A 19,571-nucleotide genomic window follows, 5' to 3' on the forward strand; every position below is an offset into this window, starting at 1 on the left:
AAATTTATTGGAAATTCCACATTGGACTCATCTGACCACAGAACATTCTTCCAAAAGGTTTGGGGGTTCTTCAAGATTTTTTGGCAAAAATTTCAGTGGCCTGTTACCACTGTGAGATCTGTAGAACCATCTACAAATTATGTCTACAAATTATAATGCAAATGATAAGTGGCAATTATCGGGGTCCAAGCACTATACATCTGTGAGCACTAAGCCAGAACGCAAATGAATGCAAGTTGAATGGCTGCTGCTTATAACAGATGTGGGATCTCAAAATGAGATGTCTGCCAAATTCCATGCATACTGACCTTTTTGATTTGCTAAGCAAGATTGTTTTAACAAGCAAAAAAACACCTAGAAAAAGTACCATCTGACATGTCTGGCTGCACTCTGTGAACTAAATTTGTCCACAGCAATTACACCTGTATTTTAGTTTCAGAGTGCACCAGAATTCCATGTTAACATCACCAACATTTTCCCCTATAAATTTCATGACTAGACCTGCTACAAGGAATTGGTTTCTGAACTTATCACTTTTTTCACTTCTCATGAGTGAACAATGTTTAACAGATGTGTGCAGAGGCTCAAATGTGGAAAGATATCTGCAAAATCACATTGAATGCATGAGCAATTTAGAAGTTGTAGAACTACTCAAACTATATGCAATATCATGTCTTGTTCTAGTAGTACAGCAAATCCTGCTACCAGTCTACCTAAATGAACAGGTTCCTGTAGTTTGTAACACTTTCACCATTTTGCCTCCAGCTGCCCTTCTACATGTTTTAGCACAGCATGGCAGCAGACAAATCTGATCTACAACAGTTTAGATTTGGACAGACCTTCCAGATTCCCCTCCCCTGTTACATCATGGTGAAAATATCTGGCAGCGCGCATGAAAACAGGGTGGATGCTGCTGCTGTTGCATGCAGGAGACAGAATATCGACTAGTTTCAGTTTTTGTGAGGGCGAACAGGGCCTGTCGTCACACCCAAACGAGACGTTCGGTGAGTTACTTTGTGAATGAATGTTCACCTCTAATCTCTGACCAAACTGTATTTTTGAAATATCCATTGTTTTCCATATTGGACAATGATTATAGATGCATGACTGCCAACAACATGAATAGCTGTTATTAAAAGGCTTTTAATGCAACATTTCTCAAATTAAAAGCTTATTAAATTATATGTATGATACATTGCTCAGTGCTGGTATTCACACATTAAAATGCTTGATTGTCTTCTTGTGCACTGTACAAAACAAATCTTTGGCTTTGCTTTCAGTCACGGCTGCATCATGCATCAGCCATTGCTGGCCATATGCCTGCTGTCTCTCTCCTCTGCGCTCACTGTGAACTCCTCCATAAAGAAAGGACACAACTTCACCATTCATTCATCCCAGCTTGTCTGTAGTCTTCCAGGGCCTCAGGGTCCTCCTGGCAGTCCCGGACCTCCAGGTCCAAGCGGGAGCAATGGCCGTATGGGCTTGCCTGGCAGCGACGGTCAGGATGGCAAGGATGGAGACAAGGGTCAGAAAGGAGATAGAGGTGATGAACGGCCTGTTTCTGGTGTTCTTTATTATGCTGACCTTTTGTGTTTGCAACTTGTGAGTTACATGATCTACATAAGACTAGGATTACTTAATGATTATTGCATGAAAAGTATTCATAAGCATAAACATGCTTATGAATACTTATTCTATGTAGGACCATGATTACTCAAGGAACACTTTGCATGACTAAAGGGTACTTTGCATCATAAAACATTGGTTTTTCAGATTGATGGAGAATGTGTTGTGTGGAATGTGTTGAAAAGGCTTCTGCTATTGTTATGAAACAAGCTTGTAACAATAGAAGAACCGTTTTAGTGTTATCTAGAACACTATTCAAGAAGGGTCCATGTAGAACCATCTTTATTAAGAGTGTATTCTTTATTAACACACATCTTAAAAAGAAATTAAGAAATGCTAAATTAATAATGCCTAATTATTAACTGTTTTAAACACTGCAAAAGGCATTAAGCAGGCACTCCTTAGACTCTAAAGAGGAACTAAACAAATGGCTTCTTTATAAACACTGAATTCTTGCTAAAGCCTGAGTAGACTGATAAATATTCAGTGCTAAGTATGTTAGAACTTAATTCAAATGATAAGGAGATATTTTATTAAACATATTAACAGAAGACTTGAATAAAGTAAACTGCCATCCTGAGTTTCTCCCTTGTGTCTTATCAAAATGTATTCTTAATGTGGTCTGAATACCTTTTTATACCTGAATAACTTTTTATGTATTGTAATGGAATACGTTACTGAAAATATTTAGAATGGTGTATTCAGTTCTCAGCCATCACTGCTTTTTCAAAGTATTATGCTCAACCCTGTCTGTCATTCTGACTGTAGTATACTTCAGGAAATTCAGGCGGCGATATTGATCCCATTGTTTTGTAACAATAAATTGCTTATCGCACAGACAGAGCCGCTGGCTTGCTCATGGGGGCTCGGACCCAGATTTTCTTTCTTCTTTTCTCTTCTCTCTGTAATACTGATTGTTTTGTAAAGCTGCTTTGTGACAACACCTGTTGTAAAAAGCGCCATATAAATAAATTTTGCTTGCTTGCTTGCCTTAAATGATGGTGGCCTGTCGCCCTGTCTGAACTGATGCACTTGTGGTTCTGTGATCCCACAATTGCACAGGTACACAGAGAATGTGAGGCTGAAGGTGCCCAATTTTTCATTTTGGCTGTTTAATGGGGTGTTCAAAAGTACCCTCTATGGATCCTTAGTGCGGCCTTTGGCAAGAACTGCACTGATGTGGACTCAACAGTGGCTTCTTACCAAAAATGACTTTAGATACAGGCAAACAGCAGAGGGGATGAATTTGTTTATAGGTGTCTGACCAACAAAGCAAACAATGGGATGTTCAGGTGTGAGATAAAAGGCTTTTTTTAATGAATTTATTTCCTAATTGAGCTTATTGAGAGTTATCCTTGTAAACTGAATTGTGCCATTGTATTTAATAATATTAGTCAAAAAAGGCCTGCAAACAAAAGGACCAATAACAATCTTGCCAGATGCGGTACATGCACAGGCTGCATGCTGCATGAGTCTGTTCTTTTTTTTTACCCTGGAGACCTTGATATCCACACTTTGTTGGCATGACCAAAGTATGTACATGGAAGGGGACGGCCAGGCCTAGAGTTTCTTTTTGGACAGGCCCTGTGAAAAGGCAAACGTAAGAGTAAACTGCCGAGATCTGATGGTCCAATTAGTCAGTTAAGTGAATAAAAGTATAGATAGATTATTGGATTATAGAAATAGCCAGTTAGTTGCAGCCTTACTACATGGAGTCTTGCATTGCAAGACACTGCAGACACACACAGAGTGAATACAAATATGTTTAAAAATATTCAAATGTGTTTTAATTGCAGGGGAGCAAGGGCGTCAGGGCAATCCTGGAAAACCTGGACTGAAGGGCCGCCAAGGAGTTGTGGGTAGGGCAGGGCTGAGGGGTCTAAAGGGGCTGCGAGGGTCAGCTGGTGTGCTTGGGATGGCAGGGCTGAAGGGGGAAGCTGGAGACATGGGTGAGGCCGGTGTCCCTGGTGGCTGTGACTGCGGGACACAGGCACGGTCAGCCTTCTCAGTAGCAATCACTAAGAGCTATCCCAAGGAGCGCATGCCCATCCAGTTTGATCGCATCCTAATGAACGAAGGCAGTCATTACAATTCCAGCAGCGGCAAGTTTACCTGCACCGTCCCAGGCGTGTACTTCTTCACCTATGACATCACGCTGGCTAACAAACATCTGGCAATCGGTCTCGTTCACAACGGACAATACAAGATCAAGACTTTCGATGCTAATACTGGGAACCATGATGTAGCATCTGGGTCTACAGTCCTCCGGCTGCAGAAAGGAGACCAAGTCTGGCTTCAGATCTTCTACTCTGAGCAGAATGGGCTCTTCTTTGACCCGTTCTGGACTGACAGTATGTTCACAGGATTTCTGATCTATGCCGACCTGGTGACTCCAAATCAGGCGCAGACCACTGCCAGTCCTGGATCGTCTTAATGAAATTTTTATCCTGAAATTTACAGCAAATTTTAAGAATAAAAGTTCCTGAATGGTTCTCGGATATATGGTTCTATGAAAACCTCAAATCTGTGTATGTTTATTGATTGAGAGAACAAGTGTCAACTTTGGCAGCATAAGGCATTGCAATCTGAAGCAATTTCCCCTTTAAAACCTAAACAAAAATGGCAGATAAAGCTGCTTTAAGGCCCCAGCAATAAACTGATTTAAAATGCTGCACATATCAAACCATAACATGGAATTTTGTAGGGTGTACATTGCAAACTAGTCCATCACTTATACATGACTGAGCAATACAACTTTCACCTTCACATCACTTTGCTAGCTTACTAGTTAGCATGCTAAAGGCTACAGGGCTAACAACGACAAAAAGAAAGGCAGCACATCATGGCTGAACACCAAGTTTACTGCCAGACGAGGCAGTTATTCACAAACTTTAGGTAAGTCTTCAAACATCTCAAAGAACATTTTGCATTTCAAAGATTCCATGGCCACAGATAGCAAGCATATATGTCATGCTACTGCTGGTCCATCCTCAGATCTGCACACAAGGTTTAATAGTTTTTAATCTCCTGAAACGGATTTTAAATGTAGACAGACAGTCTTTTATTTTGGGATAATAAACTAAGATAAATATGATGCACTAGTAACCTGAGAGGAAAAAATATTGACAAATATAAAATTATTTTGATGAAAATGTAGCTAACACTATGCTAGATTGGCTACAGCTGTACACTCACTGGCCACTTTATTAGGTACACCTCTCTACACCTTTCTAGTAAGGGTTGGACCCCCTTTTGCCTTCCGAACTGCCTTAATTCTTCGTTTCATACTTCCAACAAGGTGTTGGAAACATTCCTCAGAGATTTTGGTCGTTATTTGAGTTCCTGTTGCCTTTCTATCATCTCGAACCAGTCTGCCCATTCTCTGACCTCTCACATCAACAAGGCATTTTCTTCCACACAACTGACCACTCACTGGATATCTTCTTTTTCCGACCACTCTCTGTAAACCCTAGAGATGGTTGTGTGTGAAAATCCCAGTAGATCAGCAGTTTCCAAAATCCTCAGACCAGCCCATCTGGCACCAACAACCACGCCACGCTCAAAGACACTTAAATCACCTTTCTCCCCCCATTCTGATGTTTGGTTTGCACTTCAGCAGGTTGTCATGACCACCTCTGCATGCCGAAATGCATTGAGTTGCAGCCATGTGATTGGCTGATTGGCTATTTGTGTTAACAAGCAACTGAACATGTGTTAAAGCAGTTGATGTCTGTGTTAAAATAATGTTCCAAACTGAAATGAGAGATCAAAACGAGCGATCAAAAGTGCCTGAGCAAAAAGAAAGAGGGCCACCAGCTTGGCTACCAGTGGGCCACTGTTGTATCCTTTTGCTACCTGGAGCTAGCCAATTACCTCGCTAAGGCTAACCTAGCTGACGGCTCTTTCCATTTCAATTATCCACTCCTCTTCCAAAAATGGACGCTTATATAATGTAAGTCTGATGCACATTCGAAGGGTGAGTTGAAGTGGACAAGGGCAATTATTAAAACAGGGCCTGTGTGTGATTTATTTTAATATCACTCATATTTGGTCTCAGATTCTCCCAGTTTTTGTGCATTTCTGTAGTCACAATATTATAAAATTCAATTTATACACTTATAATTCAATTTATAAAGCCTGAGTGTAAACACAATCCTACCATGGACTAATGTACTTACATAAACACATAAACTCACATGATCATGTGCCTTGGGCCCAATTCCAAGAAACCACATAGGACAGGGGATGTTGTGGGTGCACAAAACAATCTGGTGGTGGAATTTTAACTAAGAAATAATTGCTTACATAACGTTAAAGTTATCTCTGTTACACCCTAACAGGAATGTCAGCTGATGTCAGGTTCACGAAAACAGCTCCGCTGTAATGCTGACAGTACACGCAGTTTCTGGAGAAGGGGAAGGGGAAACTCCACTGATTTTTCAAAGAATTGTACATAATTAAATGGCAGAGATGTAAACAACATCATTCAGAGTGGTTTGCTGTGAAAGGCTTCATTCTAGAAACTGGTCAGGTCAAAATTGTCACAGTGTCACAGTGGTGGTGATAGGAACCAGACATCTGGAGAGTGATACCTCTGAAAGGTCCCTCATGGAAAGTGGTTAGATATACATTTCCTGATGTCTAAACCAGTTGTTTTATGGTAGTTTTGTGATACAGTCTTGGCCTGAAATGCAATTTTAATCCATCCGCTTAATCCATTCATGGTGGAAGGTGCACACAGGGTGTTGTGAGCCAAAATAGTCCCCAGAGAAAACTTATGTCATGTTCCACAATTTCTCCATCACATGACACCATGTAGGTTCACTGGTGGTTCTGGGTAGTGAATAAAATGGATGTTTTTGTGTTTGTGTTGTATATATGATATCATCCTATAATACATGAGTGATTGTTATTTGTAAGATCAGCCATTTGGTTGTTTTCTAACGCAGTCTGTTTTCTTAGAAAATGACCAACTGCGCTCTATCATGATAAACCGCTGTGTAAACTGAAAACATATCTATTGCAGTCATCTCGTATCAACCTTTAGCCTTCAGTCTTTCCTCTTTGCCGGCTGCTTTCGCGTTTGTTGGAACAAATTGCGTGTGAGTTTTGCAAAACGTCACTGATGATGAAAATGATTTTTTAAAGGCACCATCGCGCACCAACGTCTGATTGGTCGAGACACGTCATACTATGCAAATTAGCCGCACATTCCTCCGTCTTCTCTCCGAACAGAAAGCAAGAGTTTCCTCTTACACTCGGGCTGAACCATTCGCGCTGTGTGCGTGGGGGGGCGCTGTCTACACCCGTCATCATTTTTATAATTAACCACCTGTGTGCTTTTATGAGTTGTATATATTTATACATTAACGCGACTTCGGATAAGCTCCAAAAGTAAACACAGCCGAAGTGATGTCTTTATTTTGTCTACGTTTTACCATCAACTCGTCGCGCCCTCTCTGTGAATGGTACGTTCCTTCACGTATGACGAAACCTTCGCCGGTAAGTAGTTAGGAGTCTATATACTAAATCGCACAGTTATCTTTAAACGCGATTTTAAAGACTGATTTCTCTAAAGTGGGGCGTCTGTTGTGGACTGAACCAGAAGTGCCTTTTGGGGGAGATTATTAAGACGTAGTTGAGCTCATCTTCGGTCCGGGGTCATATGTATCCGGTACGGCGCTGTGCTCCGCTGCTCCAGCGGGACTTGGCTGCGTTCTGTCTGTCGTCGCTGTGTTCACAACCGGAGAGCTCCGGGCGGGTGAAGAGGAGTCTCTCTCCGGCTACACACCGCGGTCACTCCAACTTGGTAGCCCCGCTGACCGGTCAGCTTCAACCGAGGGCGAGCAGCCCCTCCTCAACCGATCAGAAGACAGTGCCTGGTAGGTTGAGTAACACTAGCTTGCGGCTCAGTCCTCGAATGAATCACAGGGCTCTGTTAAGCTGTATGATGATTCAGCCTTTAATAAATAGCCTACAGTGGAAGGATTTGAAAGTGATTTATGTTTCGTTTTTTTTATTGTTATTTATTATTTTATTTATTTTTTATTTTGTTAAAAGGAATAAGTTACTTTCTTAAAGGGGAATTCCGCCAATTTTTCCGAAGAATTCAGCCCTTGTGATGTAAAATGAGTCATTCAGAGTGGTTTGATGTGAAGTGGTCCATTTGTAGAGACACTTAACCTACAGACTCAGACCTCTTTACAATGGGGGTGATAGGAACCAGGAGTCACTATGTCTGCAACACAAATATAGACATTTTAATCACTGTTCAAAACCACCAGTGTCTTCTGATTTTTTTAGATGGGATGTTGATAATGGTAAATTTGTCATAAATATGAAAAAAGCTAATATAAAACAACGTCTCAGACACCAGTCTGAGTAAATCACCACCACTGTGAATAATCCTGATTCTGTACGTTTCTCTAGAATGAAGCATATCACATCAATCAACTCTGAATGACTATATCTCAGCCACGGAATTATTCGGGAATTCTGAAAATTTGATGGAATGTCCCTTTAAAGGAGGCCACGCTGCTGACGGTCTGTTGTAGGAACTACTTTCTTAACGCATTGATACAGCGTGGTTGTTGACGCAGTGGTGCGGCGTTGCTATGAAACAGCTGCTGGGCCGTTCCTAGTTGGTTAATCTTCTTTCTTCTTTTACTAAAGGCAAGCAGTTTCATGCAGTATTAGAGTTTTTTCAGTCAGTATTTTATCGGTGTTTTGCTCATATTAATAAAGGATATCTTAAATATGATAATGGCAGACTGAGTCAAACCTTACAAACCTGACTCATCTCTGTGGGAGTGACTGTGCGTGCGCCCGCCCCGCCCCCCATCGAGTGTTGCCTCCTGCATATTAAATAAAATTATCTTCTCATTCAAAGGTATTGAGACATTTTTACACATTTCAGTGTAAATTATTTTCTTTCATGGGCCTACAAGGAATGGGCCAGTGCTTCACTGGAAGGAAAGGCATAACTAACTGTCCAGTAAGCCGAATGTGGAGTGTGTACTTTTATTTATTTCTGCTTTTAAACTGCTAAGCGTCCTCCACACACTTTTCTAATTTACTTTATTTATCACCTGCCCATATTGGTCAAACTATGTTCTGTGCCCTCCACTGCCAAGTAATCTGATAAATGGGATTGTGCAACAGTGAACTTTGCCCCAAAACTCAAAGGTCAGTGTGGACGCCCAACGCATGCCTCAGCTGCTCCACAAGTGCGTCCATCAGAAATGTGAGTCTGCTTTAGTTATCCATTTGCAGTTGTATTTACAGTACTTGGGGTGTGCTGGAGTTAGAAGGGGGACTGCTTAAAGGGGGAGTCCACCAATTTTTCAAAATCTTTCAGTATTAAACGGTTCAGATGTAAACAGGGTCACTCAGAGTGGTTTGGTGTTAAATGCTCCGTTCTAGAGTAATGTACACATTCAGAACCGTTCTCAGTAGTGGTGACAGGAAACAGACGACTGAAGACGTCTTTAGTCCAGTAATCGTGGTGGAGTACATGCAGGGTGTTGTGAGTCATAATAGTCCCAAACTATGTTTTACCATCATCAACATTACACATCAAAACCCAGAAGACACATGTAGGTTCACTCGTGCTGTGGATAATAAATAAAATGGCTATATTTATGTTGTAGGCATGGTGACTCCTGGTTCCTATCAGCACCACTGCAAAGAAATCAGTCTGTAATGTTTCTCTACAATGAACCACTTCACATCAAACCACTCTGAATGACTCTGTTTACATCACAGTCTAGGAATTATGTTAAAAAAGTGTAAACATTCCCCTTTACGGGAAATCAGGGCAGACGTCACTTTAGAAGGCTTCAACAATAATGACAGCAATTAAGTAGTATTTGAACCATGGCCAGACTTGGCTTGACCCTGGGGTCTATGGGGGTAATTATGTAAGAGCTAGTGTTTCTGTTTGTATGTGTCCATGGCACTGGACCTTTTGGCTTCCAGACATCCCACAAGTGTAGATGTCAGTTCCTCATAATACCTTATTATAGATTCTTAATACATTATTTGCAAACATTTAATTTATATGAATCAATTGCATTTAATTTTGTAGCATTGTTTAAATGAGAGCCAGCTCAGTGATGAATACCTAAAAGTTTGCTTTAATGGGAAATTCAACAATTTCTTCAAAAAAATAAAAATAAATGCACGTTTAAACTGATAAGATCTGAACAAAGCCGTTCAGAGTGGGTTGACGTGGGTTGAAATGCTCTGTTGTACGCTTCAAAAGGAGATGGTTCTTCCAGGGTTCTTTAGTAAAGAAAATGGGTCTAAAATCAACCATGAATGCCAAAGAACTCTTTGCATGATTAAAGGGTTCTTCGCATAGTGAAAGGGTTCTTCAGAAGGGTAGAAAATGTGCATGAATGTGCTGCAGATGGTTCCATAAAGAACCTTTTTGAAACAGCAGAAGAACCCTTTTGGGATTCTATCAATCTGAAGAACCCTTTAATCATGCAAAGAGTATGATTGTGAAGAGTTATGATGGTTCTATATAGAGCCATTTTCTTTACTAAAGAACCATCAAGAACCATTGAAGCGCCATCTTTTTGAAGAGTGTAGAGAAACCTACTGTGTCAAAATTGTTACCTTGTTAGACTGAGGCCTTCTAAGAAAAAATAGCACCCAGAAAGGTATTTTTTTTATTTACCACTATTTTACTATTAATATTTACATATAAAAATTCAGTGCATGTGGGTTCACTGGTGGATTTTGATAGGAAATAAAATGACATGGTTCCTGTCTCCACTGCTGTAAATAAGTCAGTTTCTCTACAACAAACCATTTCACATCAACACTGTCTGAATGACCGACTGAACTGTGCAAAAATATTGGAAAGTTGTCCCCCTTTAAGCGGTTTAATGTGTCAGCAATTGTTGTAAAATACGACTTAAATATGTGATGGTTGAGTTGAAATGTGTGGTGTTCCAGAAATTTGTTCGACTATACACGCCTCATCCCAGAAAACTATTGCCTTTAACCTAATATCACTCAATTCAGAGGATGTTGCTGTATTTACAGTCCGACACTGGTAAGCCCACAGCATTTACAGAAATGTGAGACAGGCTGACACTTTGTGGGATCCAGAAGACCAAAAATATTCTGTATTCCTTCCATTCATGCACTCTTTTAATCCCCTTTTAGTCAAAAGTCAGTAAAATGATAGGCTTATTAGATTACATTCCACACCAATGAGGCACACTTTCCTCCTCACGGATTCAATTAGGACGAACTGGACAGTTCTCTTCACCAGCATGTGAGTGGGTGTGGACGTGTCCCTCTCGTGATTTTCAGAGTGAGCCATTGTCCACTATGAATAACCATGGAAGCCCAGACACAGTGGTCTATTCACGAAGACTCTGTGTGGGAACACATTCACACACACACACCGTCACATCCACACATGCAGGAAGCTTTGCATGCGTTCAGAGCGGGGCTGGATAGCCCAATGGCTGGACTGGGCAGGACATTCCTCTCCACTGTGGCTTCTACTGGACCCAGATGGAGCCACTGAACAGACTGTGAAAGACGACCGGACTTTTTTTTTTGTTTGTTTTCGTCGGAGCAGGAGATACAGAGAGGTATGGTGAAAGACCTGCAAAAGAAAAGCAAGAAGGTTGGAGATGAACGAGGGAGAAGAAGTCTTTGTGGATTTGGATCTAAAAGATGAGTTCCAGTGGATTTTCTAATGGGTCGATGGAAAGTGGATGAAAGAGCAGTTAAGGGAGAGAGTACAGGGCAGTGATCAACTGAGGTGGTCAAAACTGATGCTACTGCTGAGGCAGTTATTTAGACGAAAGCTGACCATATTAAACGTAAACATTTGATACGTGCATACAGAAATCAGTTCATCTGGTTTTAGCTACTGAATAGCCACAATATCTGCACGCGACTACCCTCCTGTGTACTCTGTGATCAGTTAAGCATTGAACATGATGTAATAAATGAACTGTCAGGTGTTCTTAAACAAACTGGATTGATCCAGTACTAATCAAAAGGATCATTGCCAATGGCTCTATTTAGCAACACAATATACCTTTTGTTCATCATTATTGTGACAGCCTTCACAATACTGATAAAGCAGAAGGCTTCTATATGCAAATGAGCCTCTTATCAATAACGGAATGTTCTGTTTTGTGATGTAGGAATGAGGTGGTTACCATTTTTAATGATATCTAATAATTATACATTTCAATATTTTAATCATTTCAAATTTAGACCTGGGCAACATGGAAAAATATGTAATGATACAATATGCACAGTGATCTTTTTACAATGTCTTTCTGATGCTGTACAAGATGCAAGAGTTAAAAAAACAGCTACTAGTGTCACATTTTAAAAATGAATATCAAAAACTTTGAATAAATTGATTTTATTCAAGGTTTCAAACACTGAACTACACTAAATCCAATTAAACAAAGCTGATTATACTCTCTTTGTAGTGAAACATGATCACTAGTTGATCAGTGTGTTTTTGACTACTGGTATCTACAGTATGCTAAGAAAAGTATGTTGTGATAGTGTGATGCAATTTATTACAATGACAATAACTAAAATAACGGTTTAATAAACAAAGGCTATTAATAAAATACTAGAAACCATTTATCGCTGATGTCATGATGAAAACTGTTTATACTGTCCCATCCCAAGTGTGCTGTGTGCCACCTGACACGGTTGTTTAATACAATATGATATTTATTGTTTAATACAATGTGACAATTTTCAGTGATTTTAATGTTATTATACGAAGTGCACTGGAGTTAAAAAGCCAACTCACTGGAACACGTTTATCAGGCTAAGGGTTCTCCACAAGGGGGTGCTCAAAGAGAGCCATTTAATATATTGCAAGGCTTTTCAGCAGTGCAGTATGGTGATAGGTGATGGTCCACATCGTCCCGCCCTAGTTCATAAACTTCATTGCTACAATGCTGTTTTTCCGGTAGTAGTAACAGCACAGCTACGGTGTGGCAATGTTGGCAGTGTTGAAACTTTTGTGGGTTAAAAGGATCACTTAGCTCAGTTTTCACATATGTCTTTTTATGTTATGTTTATAAGCACCATTTCTCATAAATACTCAATGTGTCTGGTTTTTCTGGTGATTTAAAGTTACACGAATGAAAAGTGGTGGCTGTTTATGATTCACCAATGTCACAAGAGATCACGTACAAAGCAGCAGACACAATTTCATGTGCGCATGTGATTCATATCGAGTTAATCCTGGTTCTCAGACTCACAGACCCAGACAGGCTCAGTGACAGGCAGTGAGGTCATGAGACATCTATCTGGGTGTCTGGGTGTCTGTCTGTGTCGTACTCGCTCATTTGCTCATTTGTGAATCTGTAGAGGGTCTGTTGGAGCAACTAGCTGGAAAACATGGAGGTGCAGGGTAAGAATGATCTGAATGCTTCCCATTCAGCCAAAAGTAATGATCTGACTGTATTATTTTAGATTCATATGCGCTCATATGCTGTGTATGTGCTTCAATTGCAGGATTACATAGTGTATCCAGTTTACAATGTCTACTGTAATTTACTCAATAGCTAACAAAGTAGTTTAGTTCTCAAATTCAGGCACTGAGCAAATTTAAGGGGAAGAGAATTCCAATGATGTTTCAAAATTTCTGCTTAGTTCAATCATGTAAACTGTCAATCAGAGTGGTTTGGTGTAAAATGGTTAATTGTAGAAAAATGTAAACACTTGAATTTCTTTACAGTGGTGGTGATGGGAACCAGGCGTTACCATGACTACAACACATTTATAGCCATTTTATTTACTATGTGAAATGACCACTGCGCTACACCTAGTTTTATATGTATATAATGTTATAATATAAAGTTTTATATGTTGATAATGGTAAAATAGTGGTAAATGTGAACAAATAAATGGGATCTATTTTGCCTCATAACACACTCCAATAACTTTCCGAGAGGGAGATTTAAACTCTTCAGACGTCTGGTTCCTATCACCACCACTGTAAACGATGCTAAGGTGACAGGTTTCTCTAGAAAGGAGCATTTCACACCAAACCACTCTGAATGACTTGGTTTAAATTGGAAACATATAATTATATGCAAAATCCAAGCCGTGTGTTCTTTTGTTTTTTTGCAGTGCATCCGATGGGCAGTAGCAGCAGTAGCAGGCTCTTCAGCACCCTGGCTCAGTCTCTGAGCAGCGCGCCACTGGCACACACACACGTGGACCCTGAAGAGTGTGAGTTTGAGCAGGCCGACCCAGAAGCGCTCCTGCGGGAGTGTGAGGAGGTCCTGAGGAACCGGCCGCCGCGGCCACACAGAGACTTCATCCGTACCAGAGGCAGCACTCCTCACAACCCGCAGATCCGCGTCATGCAATGGAACATCTTGGCACAAGGTACCACAACACTCAAAGCGCACTTCATCATTAAAACTGCTTGTTTAAAGGGCCCATATCATGGAAAACTGACCATCTTTGAAATAAAAGAAGTTCTGTGATGTCACATGAACCATCTCATTTACGAACATCCACTTTTTAAGCCTGCAGCAGTTTAGCTTCACCTACTCATATTGAAGTTCTAAGCAGTGTTTTAGCTCTGGGTGCTTTTGAATGAGACAGCCAATCAGAACAGAGTTCATTTACCTTAGATCAGGTTTAAAGGGACAGTAGTTCAAATGGATAAAGATAAATGGTCATATAAAAGTTAATTATGAACATTTTTGGTACATAAAGCCACACACCTAACATATAAGTGGACATTAAGGACAAAATATACAATTAAAAATGTTTAATCTACCTAAACAACTGTTAAAGGGCCCATATTCCACTTTTTTCTATTGGAATATTGGAATTCTGTGGAATCTATTCTATTCTGTTCTATTCTATCTCTTAGCATTTATCAGGCACTTTTTGTTCCTGTGAGTTTAGTACTAATGTATGTAAATGACGTGTAGTCTTACCTACTGTCCTGCATTGTGCCTTGTCTGCATTAAGCTGTCTGTGCTTAAACATGCAGTAACAAGACTCTTTATCACTCCAGAGTAAAAGTGCAGTCACACTCTTAAAAATATGGTTCCTCAAGGGTTCTTTGGTAAAGAAAATGGTTCTATGTAGAACCATGAACACTCATAGAAGATCCCTTTGCATGATAAACCTGGTTCTATATGCTTCTATATAGCACCACGTGTTCTTCTGTTGTAACAAGCCTGACAATTGTATGAATAGAAGAACCCTTAAATCATGCAAAGGGTTCTCTGAGTGATCACGCTTCAATATAGAACCATTTTCTTTACGAAAGAACCCTTGAAGAACTGTCTGTTTAAAGAGTGCATATGTAATGTGTGTTAATGGATTAGTTCTGGGTGATCTAGGCTCTTTAACTGATCCTGACAGTTGTAATCAGTGGTTTGTTAAAGGTTTAAGTTTGTTAGGGTGGCTGTGATGCTGTAATCGTAGAGCAGTGTTTTCTAGTCCTATTTCTGAAATGTTCCCACACACATTTTCATAGCTTCCTGTTTTCCCTGGCACCTGACTCAAGTCACAAGATAATTTACAGGATCTTCAAGTTTAAAATTAGATCAGTGGAAACACGAAAAGAGCAGCACAGGAAACACTGCTGTGGACACTGATTCTGAAAACTTCCTAGAGAAGGACGGACTTCCAAAAGTTCATACATGTTCTTAAATGCCTACAAAGAGTTGAACAGTTCATCAGTAGTTGTTTTTAAGCAGGCTGTAAGTATTTAAGAATGTCGGCCTGATTATGACAGAATATTGAATAGTCTTTAATCGTTAGGCCTTTATTTTCATTTGCTCAGTGCCTGAAGAAAACATGGAAATGGACAAACAATAAAATCAAAACTTCAGTAACGAGCTACATGTGATGGCAGAGTAACTGTATGTGTAGCAATGCATATAGCAAGTCCGCATTAGGTAGCAAGCTGGACTAAGACGTGACAATATCTTAGAACCATTCTTAAGGGAAAAGGAAGATAAAAAATGTGAAGTTCTAAACAAGTCTTATTTTCACATTAAAGGGCCCATATCACAGAAAATCAAATTTCCCTTAATTTTTTTATTAAAGAGCTCTGTGCAGTATGTTAACATTGTTTCAAAATATATTATTCACTCCTCAGTCCATAGAAGTGTTTCATCTCTGATCAAATAAACCACAATACGAGGCGGCCAATCAGAACAGAACTTATTTACAAATGGAGGGCTTTAAGGCATAGTACCGAAAACATCCTGTGTAAGGGATAATGGATAAAGAGAGGTTGGAAAATGTCATGTAAAAGGGAGTCTGACTGTATAAGTGGACCTCGGAGAACATAAAATTCTGGAACAATGTAGGATACGGACCTTTAAGAAGTAATTTGAGAACATTTGATTATTATTATACTCATCATGAATCTAGGCCCAAGAAGGTTTGTGAGTTGTAATATCAAAACAGTTGAATGCAAAAATTTTTTGCGCCCCCATCAAATTCCATGATTTGTTGAAGTGGAAAAAAAAGTTAATACATCCCCTTCAGAGAAAATACTTCTGCACATTTTAATACACAGTTACTGTTTATTTGCTGAATTTAACATATTGAAAAAAAATTAAACATATAATGTGGCCTGTGCAAAAGTTATGGCCCATTTTATTTTTTATTTTTTTTATATTTTTCCAATCTCATCAAATAAGTAGAAATTGTGCAGTAAAATTAGCAGAAACATGCCTTTAGTTAGTTAAGCAGAGGATGTGTAAACTTATTTTCAGTTAGAAAATATACACGTGATTTGAACATGGGTGTTTAAACATCTGCGTACGACTGTAGCTGAGTCTTTGTTGCACTGCTTCATAGCTGCTTATGGTTGTTTACCCTGCAGCTCTCGGTGAGGGCAAGGATGGTTTTGTGCGCTGCCCGATGGAGGCGTTGAACTGGGCTGAGAGGAAGTACCTGATCCTGGAGGAAATCTTGACATACAGGCCAGACATCCTGTGCTTGCAGGAGGTCGACCACTACTACGACACCTTCCAGCCAGTGCTGTCCCGTCTGGGCTACCAGAGCACTTTCTGCCCCAAGCCTTGCTCACCCTGCCTGGACGTGCGCGACAACAATGGCCCGGACGGCTGTGCTCTGTTCTTCAGTCGCCAGCGCTTCCAGCTGCTCTGCACTGACCACCTGCGTCTGTCAGCCATGATGCTCAAGACCAACCAGGTGGCCATCGTGGCCACCCTGCTGGACCGGGTCACGGGCCGGACGTTCTGTGTGGCCGTGACCCACCTGAAAGCGCGGAGCGGATGGGAGGCCTTTCGCAGCGCCCAGGGCTCACATCTCCTGCAGCAGCTGAGGACCATCAGCAGCCAGCAGGGGGTGCAGCCTGAGGGTGTCCCGATGGTGGTTTGTGGGGATTTTAACGCGGAACCGTGTGAGGAAGTGTACCGTCGTTTCCTGGCCTCTCCGCTGGGGCTGGACAGCGCCTACCGGAGGCTGAGCACGGATGGCAACACGGAGCCACCCTACACCAGCTGGAAGATTCGCCCGAGCGGAGAGAGCTGCGCCACGCTTGACTACATTTGGTACTCACGCGGGGGCTTCAGTGTAGATGCCGTGCTGAGCATGCCCAGTGAGGAGCAGATCGGCCCTGACCGCCTGCCTTCATACCACTACCCTTCTGACCACCTCTCACTGGTCTGTGACCTCAGCTTCATCCAGGAGCCTCACAGGCTCATGTAACTGTCAAGCAATGCAGCTCCTTCTGATGGGGGTTACAGAGCAGCTCAGGACATTCCCATGTGTGTGTGTGTGTGTGTGTGTGTGTGTGTGTGTGCGTAAAGCCCTAATTGAGCTGGATTTGTTTTATGTGAGGTAATTTAAAGGGGAATTCCACCAATTTGTTCAAAATTTCTGCACAATTAAATAATTAAGCTGTAGACATCCATTCAAAGTGGTTTGATGCGAAATGCTTCGCTGTAGAAGAAACTTGGAGTCTAATAATTGTTCACAGTGGTGATGATGGGAACCAGACATCTAATGTTTTTAATGCCTCTAAAACCTCCCTTACAGGAAGCTTTTACATTGAGTTGCTAGAAATATGTTGCTTGCTGCCTGAGACTTTGTTTTATGACAGTTTTGAGGTAAAGTTTTGGTCTGAATTGTATTTATTATGAAATAAGCAAAGTAGATAGGTGCATGCAGTGTGTTATCAAGCAAAATAGTACTCAAAGAAAACTTTCATGTTTTTGGATTTAACACTGAACAATTATTTTACTATTATTGAGATCACACATAAAAACTCAGAAGACGTGTGTAGGTTCAATGGTGGTTTCGGTAGTAAATTTAATGGCTATATTTGCGTGGTATATATAACGTTTCCTATCACCACCACTGAGAAGTAATTCTGAGTTGGTAAGTTTCTCTACAATTAACCGATTCACATCAAACCACTTGTTGACTTGATGACTTATTTAAATAGTTAAGAGGTAATTATGCCGAAATCTTGAATATTCAGTGGAATTTCCCCTGAATTGCCTTCTGTAATTACCTGGGCTCCCTCAGTAATATTGGTCCTTTTCAAATCCACCTTCAATAACAAAGCCTGCTAATACACTGCTAATTAACGTATTCAAACCGGCCTTCGCATCACAGAACCACCTCTGGTGAAACTAATCCAGCTTGAATAGTGTTTGGCTGGCATGACAGAATGTGGCAGGGAATGTTTTTTGGTTATGTTACAGAACATAAAGAACTCATGAACCATGCACATGTACCTGGTCCTTGCACGATGAACGAGGACTATGGTCTCAAAGTACCTCTGCTGACTGAGTTACAGGAGTCTTTTTCTGATATAGGCTCCTCATCCACTTCTGCTATTGACTAGAGAGGTTGTGCAATATTCCGTAATTTATTATTCCATTATAATGATTTGAATGTATCATGAACTCAGGACATTCTCAAAAAAGGAACTGTTCTAGATGTTCCATAATACTGTATAACTGTAATACAATTTCTGCACCATTTCTCTTTCAATAGCACTGTAACTGCCTATTTATATGCCATTGAGTGGTAATATAAACATGTCTAAATCATATTACAAGCATGTTTTCTGTTTTTAATGAAATATGAAAGTGACTTAATGGGCCAAATCTAGAATTTAATGTTATTTGTTGCTTTTATGTAATATTTTGTGGTACAGCACTGCCTCATCAGCTTGAGAGAATTCACATTTCTGATTCTTTTTTGCATTTTTGTCCATCAATGGTCTCTCACTACGATACCCAGCATGCATTCTGCACATACAACATAGAACCATAAAAAAATGCACTGTTGTAGAAGCTATTAAATACAGGCATGACATTGGGCTTCCTAGGAATATCGTTAGCCATCTGGCTTCTAACTACTTGAGCCAGCTGGTGGGGAGAAGAATTAAAAAAATGTAAACCGTCCTCAATCGTCCACCCCAAAGTGCTTGTAGTTTTTTGTAAAAACTTTTCCCAACTTCAAGGTGCATCATCAGGTTTTTTTTTTGTCTTAAAACCGGAAAATCTCACTCTCGGATTACTGTGGCACTGCTTTAAAGGCTTTAAGTAGGCATGTTTACCACAGATGGAGCGATGGTTGCATTTTTCATTTTGGCCAAAATGCCTCTTTTGAGTAAAATGTGACTGTCGAAATCCATTAGCAATATGGCACTATATTAAAAAATTACAAGTACTTTTTAATTTTAATGATGCTAATGGCATTTATCATTGTGATCCGTTTAATAAGTCCTCTAATCAAGTCTTCTGTCTTCTGGCTGAAACTTTGGGTCAACTACCACTGTAAGCCATAAAGAGAGTGTCTATCTACTAAACACAGTAAATAATGCTTCATTTCAATATCCAACACTTTCACTCTGACCACACCTGCTGTATCTCTACGCATGCCCTGTTCGTTTCTCTTCTCTGCTCATCTCA

The 19,571-nt window shown here is 40.4% G+C and overlaps 2 protein-coding genes across 7 annotated transcripts; both read left to right on the forward strand.

The window, feature by feature from the left end:
• Positions 1-126: 126 nt before the first annotated feature.
• c1qtnf2 (C1q and TNF related 2) lies at positions 127-4,126 on the forward strand. Of its 2 annotated transcripts, none has more exons than XM_037540699.1 (3): positions 127-1,008; positions 1,281-1,543; positions 3,423-4,126. In XM_037540699.1, exons 1-3 carry the CDS (start codon positions 893-895, stop codon positions 4,058-4,060), a joined length of 1,017 nt encoding a protein of 338 aa, XP_037396596.1. In that variant the 5' UTR covers positions 127-892; the 3' UTR covers positions 4,061-4,126. The 2 variants fall into 2 exon arrangements, with proteins under 2 accessions (XP_037396596.1, XP_017547491.1); XM_017692002.2 differs by having other exon boundaries at positions 127-1,004.
• A 2,910-nt stretch (positions 4,127-7,036) lies between these two features.
• On the forward strand, positions 7,037-18,706 carry nocta (nocturnin a). Of its 5 annotated transcripts, none has more exons than XM_037540533.1 (3): positions 7,037-7,128; positions 13,768-14,028; positions 16,502-18,706. In XM_037540533.1, the coding sequence occupies exons 1-3, from the start codon at positions 7,092-7,094 to the stop codon at positions 17,350-17,352; spliced, it is 1,149 nt and encodes a 382-aa protein (XP_037396430.1). In that variant the 5' UTR covers positions 7,037-7,091; the 3' UTR covers positions 17,353-18,706. The 5 variants fall into 5 exon arrangements, with proteins under 5 accessions (XP_037396430.1, XP_017547495.1, XP_017547497.1 ...); XM_017692006.2 differs by lacking the exon at positions 7,037-7,128 and adding an exon at positions 7,148-7,508; XM_017692008.2 differs by lacking the exon at positions 7,037-7,128 and adding an exon at positions 8,808-8,869.
• Positions 18,707-19,571: the final 865 nt, after the last annotated feature.

This window comes from Pygocentrus nattereri, chromosome 8 (genome assembly GCF_015220715.1).
Source record: "Pygocentrus nattereri isolate fPygNat1 chromosome 8, fPygNat1.pri, whole genome shotgun sequence".
Classification (NCBI taxonomy): domain Eukaryota; kingdom Metazoa; phylum Chordata; class Actinopteri; order Characiformes; family Serrasalmidae; genus Pygocentrus; species Pygocentrus nattereri.

Coding starts and splice junctions, on each gene's coding strand:
- c1qtnf2 (XM_037540699.1), top strand. CDS start 893: ATGAAAACAGGGTGGATGCTGCTGCTGTTGCATGCAGGAGACAGAATA. Junction 1,009..1,280: donor CCAAACGAGACGTTCGGTGA/GTTACTTTGTGA, acceptor CTTTGCTTTCAG/TCACGGCTGCATCATGCATC. Junction 1,544..3,422: donor GGGTCAGAAAGGAGATAGAG/GTGATGAACGGC, acceptor TTTTAATTGCAG/GGGAGCAAGGGCGTCAGGGC.
- nocta (XM_017692006.2), top strand. CDS start 7,292: ATGTATCCGGTACGGCGCTGTGCTCCGCTGCTCCAGCGGGACTTGGCT. Junction 7,509..13,767: donor CGATCAGAAGACAGTGCCTG/GTAGGTTGAGTA, acceptor GTTTTTTTGCAG/TGCATCCGATGGGCAGTAGC. Junction 14,029..16,501: donor ATGGAACATCTTGGCACAAG/GTACCACAACAC, acceptor TTTACCCTGCAG/CTCTCGGTGAGGGCAAGGAT.